Here is a 6,000-nt window from a genome sequence, read left to right as displayed (position 1 = left end):
TTTTTTTTTTAAAGATTTTATTTATTTATTATGTACATAGTGTTTCCTTGCATGTTTGCCCACAGGCCAGAAGAGGGCATCAGATCTCAGTACAGATGGTTGTGAGCCACCATGTGGTTGCTGGGAATTGAACTCAGGACCTCTGGATGAACAGTCAGTGCTCTTAACCTCTGAGCCATCTCTCCAGCCCACCTGTTTCTTCTATTGATGAAACTGGAAACAACAACAAAGGCTTGGTTCTTCATTCAAAGATTATAATCCTATTCATTGGAGATTAGGACTGTTTTGCAGAACTCTCTGTAAAGTTCCATAAGACCCACTGAACTAAAATAATAGCAATTAGAACAGTGTTGGATAGTTCATTTTAACTGAGTTGGGATTGTTTGGCCTTCATTATACTGGGTAGTATATTCATCTAAGAAAAGGCCCTATTTTGGTAGAATTCAGTAGTATCAGAAGGCAGTGCCTTAGTCATTGTTATTATCGCTGTGAAGAAATACCTATGACCAAAGCAACTCTCTTCAAAAAGAAAATATTTAATTGGAGCCTTGCATATTGTTTCAGGGCTTAGTCCATTATCATCATGACAGAGAGCATGGCTGCAGGGAGCAGGCAGGTGAAGTGTTAGAGAAGTAACTAAGAACTACTTCCTGGTCTGTAGGCAGGGGGACAGACAGACAGACAGACACACACACACACACACACACACACACACAGATCTTGACGAGGCCTTTTGAAACTCTGAAGCCCACCTCCACTGACACTCTTCCTCCAACAAGACCATACCTTTTAATCTTTCTTAAATAGTGCATTTTCCTAATGATTAATCATTCAAACATATGAGACTCTGGGTGCCATTCTTATTCAAACCACCACAGGCAGGTAGTGGGCTAAGTGTCTAATAACAAAATGATTGACTGTTTAACAAGCTTGGTACAGGAAAACCTTGTTCTTTTAAATTGTATAGAGGCCTACAAAATCATAGAAAAAGATCCTTTTTCTATGTTCTTTTAAAAATTTAGATAGTTTAGTGGTAATAACTATAAATTTTATCTCTTTGAATTGTGCATTCCTAGTACTCAGCTTGAGCCATTAGTAAAAGGTTTTGAGTAAATTGAAATTCTTTTCCTTTAAATACTTTTAAATTTAGGTTTTTCAGCCGATGTTAATGGAATATTTTACCTATGAAGAGCTTAAAGATATCAAAAAGAAAGTGATTGCACAGCATTGCTCACAGAAGGACACAGCAGAACTCCTTAGAGGTCTCAGCCTGTGGAATCAAGCTGAAGAGCGACAGAAATTTTTCAAGTATTCTGTGGATGAAAAATCAGATACAGGTAAGATTCATCTATTTTGACAGTGTTATTGACATTTTGTTATAAATTATAGATTTTGTTTAAGGAATAATTTGTCAGGTTTACACTGTGGTCTGTTTAAGCCATTTAGTTTTACTTAAAAATACAATTGAGGGTAGTAGTTTCTATTGTAGAATTTAGTGTTTATAATCTTCCATCTTGTAGGCTTGGGTTACATGTAATGTTTCTTGGGTGAATTTGTAGGAATAAAATAAGTACACTTTTGACCAATGAAAATTCAGGATTACTGTGTTCAGAGCAGTATGTATCAGATAGCTTTCTGAGTTCCCTTGATCATACTGACAGGCTTAAATTTTTTTCCTTTATTTTAGTGTATGTATATGGGTGTTTTGCCTGCTGTATGCCTATGTAGCACGTGCATTTAGTTCTTGGATAGGCTAGAAGAGGGTGTCAGATTTCCTGGGACTGGAGTTATAGTTGGTGGTGTACTACCATGTGGATCCTGGGAATGGAACCTGGGTCTTCTGGGAGAACAGCCAGCGTTTTAACCTCTGGTCTTTCTCTCTAGCCTTCCAATACCATCTTTTATTTTCGTGTATTTTCATCAGTTTCCAAAGTCAGTTAATTTATAAGCATTGTCCTTGACTTACGTATGGTTCACTGTAGAATTTTTGTACTTTATAATGGTGTGAAAGTAACTTGTATATTTCAGTTTTGCAATTTGGTTCTTTTTAAGCCTAGTTTGTATACAGTATAAAGCTTTCTTAATATCTAAATGCTAAGCAGCAGCGAACCATGGTTCCTAGTCAATAATATCCTCCCAGGGATCAAACCAGTCATGCATTTTGGTCATGGAGAACAGTTGATGCCCTACAACTCAACAGCTGTGGTGGTTGCTAGGTTAGATGCATTTCTGTTCCTAGAGATGTATAACTTAGGATGTATTTATTGGGGCTATAACTCCATTTTGAGTTAAGGAAAGGAACATTTATAATTTTATTTTTATCCTCTGGTGTTTATCATTCTCTTAGTATTATCTCTAGTAATATTCATACTCTAGTGAGTATGAGAGAGAAGCAAAGAAAAGCTTTTCTGTGTAGTTACTTTAAGAATTCATACAAGAAATGCAAATAAAATAGATGCTTACCTTTTCTAATAGACTGTTACCTTATTTTTATTCTTATTTATCTCAATAGCATTGTTTTTTAGAACATTAAAAAATATAGTTGGTTTCAGGCGTGGTTGTGCACACCATTAATCACAGCACTCTGGAGGCACAGAAACAGACAGATCTCTGAGTTTGAGGCTAGCATAGTCTGCATAGCAAATTCCAGGCCAGCCAGGGAATAGACAAAAGAAAAACAAACAGAAGAAACCAAATAGTTGGCATCATAGTCCAGCAGAAATTCTTCTGCTTCTTGATAGGTAATGACAGTGTTAGTCCTGTAAAATTTTTGAAATTGGTGTTTTTCTAATATTAAAGTAGTCAGATTCATTTTAAACAAAAATAATTTTATAAGTTGAAGCTATGATTAAACCCATAAAGCTTTGAGCTTTACTCTTGAAATACAGCTTGTGTCCTGAATACCATACCAAAGCCTGTTGTGTCTTGTTTAATTATAACTATAAAATGGAGTTTAAAAGCATCACACACATTTAATTTTCCCTCTCCTTCAAAGCAAATTATAGCAGCATTATGTTTAAAATATTTGGCATTTTAAAAGTGGCAGTTTAAAGTAGTTTGATCATAGCATTTCTATATTTAAAATTCTTTATGAAGAACCAGATATACAGGAGTCTCATTTTTATACTATTTTGGAGACAACTCATTCTTTTTCTTAACTCCACATTTTCATTTTTCTTTCAGAAAAATTAGACCAAATTATAAGATCATAGGAAGTTGTTTACCTAGTGACTTTCTAAAATACTTAATAACAAAAGATTTCTTACCAGTGCACCAGGGACATTTATGCTTACTGAATAGGTACATAGTTTAAATAGGTTAAGGCATTTGTACATTAGAAAAATAAGATTTCATAGAATTTTTACGTTAAATATCAAAGTCATAGAAGGAACACAAGGAAGGAATGCATGAATAGAAAATGTGAGCATGTGTGTCATTAACAATGCCTTATAGATCTCATAATCTGGCTGAGTGTATGCTTGCTGCTTTAAAGCAGTGTAACCTGTTTGGTTCCTTTTCCAAATGATGCTGCTTGTGCTACAAAGTGAGTATTGTTTTTTCTATGACGCCTTTGTAAGAGGAAGTCAATTCCATGTTCATTATTGTAGCTCCCACTGATGAAGTATGATCTGGGCCATGATAGTTTAACCCTACGGGTTCTTAACATGTTCAACATCCCCATGTTACCTCTAATACGTGTTATTTCCTTTTCCCGTGTTGCAAGCAGGAAGGAATTAACTTCAGGCACTGACTTTTACTTGTGTGATTGTAATTTCTTACTGCATTGCTCATGTAGCCTTACTGTTAAAGGTTTTCTTTTTTTATTTCAGAAGCAGAAGTGTCAGAACACTCCACAGGTATAACCCATCTTCCTCCTGAGGTAATGCTGTCCATTTTCAGTTATCTTAATCCTCAAGAATTGTGTCGATGCAGTCAAGTCAGTACTAAGTGGTCTCAGCTGGCAAAAACAGGATCTTTGTGGAAACATCTTTACCCTGTTCATTGGGCCAGAGGTAGGTAAACGGGACTTTCAATTTGATTAATCTGTAATGCCAGGGAAAGGAAACTTTGAGGGTTTGGCCAAAAAATAGATTTTATGGTTGATGTGGTTTTAGTATACGTTTTAGAAGAGCTAGCAATGGTGAAGTATTTGTGAGTAAACTATATAATCGCTACACTTTCCTTTAGAATAATTAGGAAAAATATGTCAGAGGAATTATAAAGAACATTGGTAAGATGCTGATAATTGTTGGAGATTAAAAATGGGTACACAGAGATTCATTGTGCTGCATCTTTGTACATATGACTATGGTTAAAACTTTTCATAGAAGTTTGAAATAAATGTAATTGATTTTTAGAATTGTTAAATAATTGGATTATTTGAGTGTTTTAAACAGACTCAGTTCTATAAAATATTAAGATGAGCTATGTACAGTTCTTGTTTGGCCATGGTTTAAAGTAACCGACTGTTTTTGTCTTTAACATAGCTTTTTACAATGATTGATAATGTGTTTTTCTTTAAATTACATTATTTTTTCTGCACTGAGTTAGTTTTACATCTGAAGGTTTAGAGAAACTTTTCTCCTGAGCATGTTAAATAGTCATGGAGATTTACAGTTACTGTGCACTACATTGTTTTGTTGATAATTGAACAGTCTTTGAAGTATCTTTTAAGTGTCTGCTTAAAATTCATATAAGTTAATATACTTTCCTCTTACAGTACATTTTGCAATGGAAATGCATATTCCTTAACAAAATTTTGACTATTTTGAATTGTGAGTCTTACTTAAAAACAGTTTATTTGATAAAAAGTCAGATTCTTACTATTTAGCGCTGGCTGGCCTAGAACTCAGATGTCCACCTGCCTCTTTTTTTTTTTTTTCCAGCACCATGTTTTCAAAAGTGTGCTTAATCTAGTGCCTAAACTGACCTCTTAATCTTCATCCTTCTGCATCAGACTCCTTAGTGCCAGAATTAGAGGCACCTTCTCATGCAGTTTTAAAATAAGTTGTTTTTTTAGATATTTAGTGTTTCGGGAGTGATCAGAATTATTATTTTATATGGATCAATTTTTTCACATTACTTGTAGGATGGCAAAATTTGAGTAAAAAATGAGTCAGCTTTTTCTTGTTTAGCTGTTTTTAATTAAGAATTAAGATAAATCCAAATGATGGTATGAATACCATTGAAAGTGATGCTGTGTTGATTTCACGAAGCCACTGCATCTTAAATATGCTACTTCACTTTTTTCTGTTTTTAACATATTTAGACCAAACCTTTGGTTAAAATTTTTTGTTCATGACATTTATTTTTGCCCCTGTCCAGGATATTTACAATGTCTGAAGACACCTTTGCTTGTCCTAGTTCTGGTTATTATACCATTGTCTAGTGCAGTGGTTTTCAACTTGTGGATCTCTACCCCTTTGTGGTGCTTGTATCAGATATTTACATTATGGTTCATAATAGTAGCAAAATTAGAGTTATGAAGTAGCAATGAAAATAATTTTATGCTTGGGGGGTCACCACAACATGAGGAACTGCATTAAAGGTTCAAAGCATTAGGAAGGTTGAAAACCACGGGTCTAGTGGATAGAGGCCTAGATTGCTAAGTACCTTGTAATCCATAGGCTTGCAACTTAAGTCAAAGGACTGCCCAGATTGAGATGTTAGTGTTGTCTAGGTTGAGAAACCCTAGATGTTATAAGAATTTAATAAATTGTTATTGTCTCCATCTTCATGAACATATAATACATGTACTGTAATTGTAGTATCTATAACTTCTGTTCCTATCTAATTGTGTACTGCTGGCCAATCACCACAGTGTACTTTGTGAGCTGTCCTCAGAATGAGGCTATTACTGTATCCAAAGTGAAGTTACTGCAGGAAAGAAAAGATTAGGTCATTTCCAGTGATTTCTTCTTTTGAAATTGCACCTATAAATACTGATAATTATTTTCTTAGAAATTGGATTATGATCATTAAGCTTATTTTTTTAAAGGG

At 34.5% G+C, this 6,000-nt stretch overlaps 1 protein-coding gene across 1 annotated transcript in view; it reads left to right on the top strand.

Annotated features, from left to right (window-relative positions):
* Nucleotides 1-6,000, top strand: part of Fbxl5 (F-box and leucine rich repeat protein 5) — a 42,541-nt gene that overhangs the window by 15,345 nt on the left and 21,196 nt on the right. The window contains exons 4-5 of the mRNA XM_050149914.1: nucleotides 1,151-1,337; nucleotides 3,831-4,013. Coding sequence (XP_050005871.1) covers nucleotides 1,151-1,337; nucleotides 3,831-4,013 — 370 coding nt within the window. The remainder of the gene's footprint in view (nucleotides 1-1,150; nucleotides 1,338-3,830; nucleotides 4,014-6,000) is intronic.

The sequence above is a fragment of the Alexandromys fortis genome, unplaced genomic scaffold, assembly GCF_014885135.2.
Source record: "Alexandromys fortis isolate MF-2015 unplaced genomic scaffold, M_Fortis_MF-2015_v1.1 scaffold_0, whole genome shotgun sequence".
Classification (NCBI taxonomy): domain Eukaryota; kingdom Metazoa; phylum Chordata; class Mammalia; order Rodentia; family Cricetidae; genus Alexandromys; species Alexandromys fortis.
The sequence above is the reverse complement of the archived record's forward strand: the minus strand, read 5'-3'. Positions and strand labels throughout refer to the sequence as shown.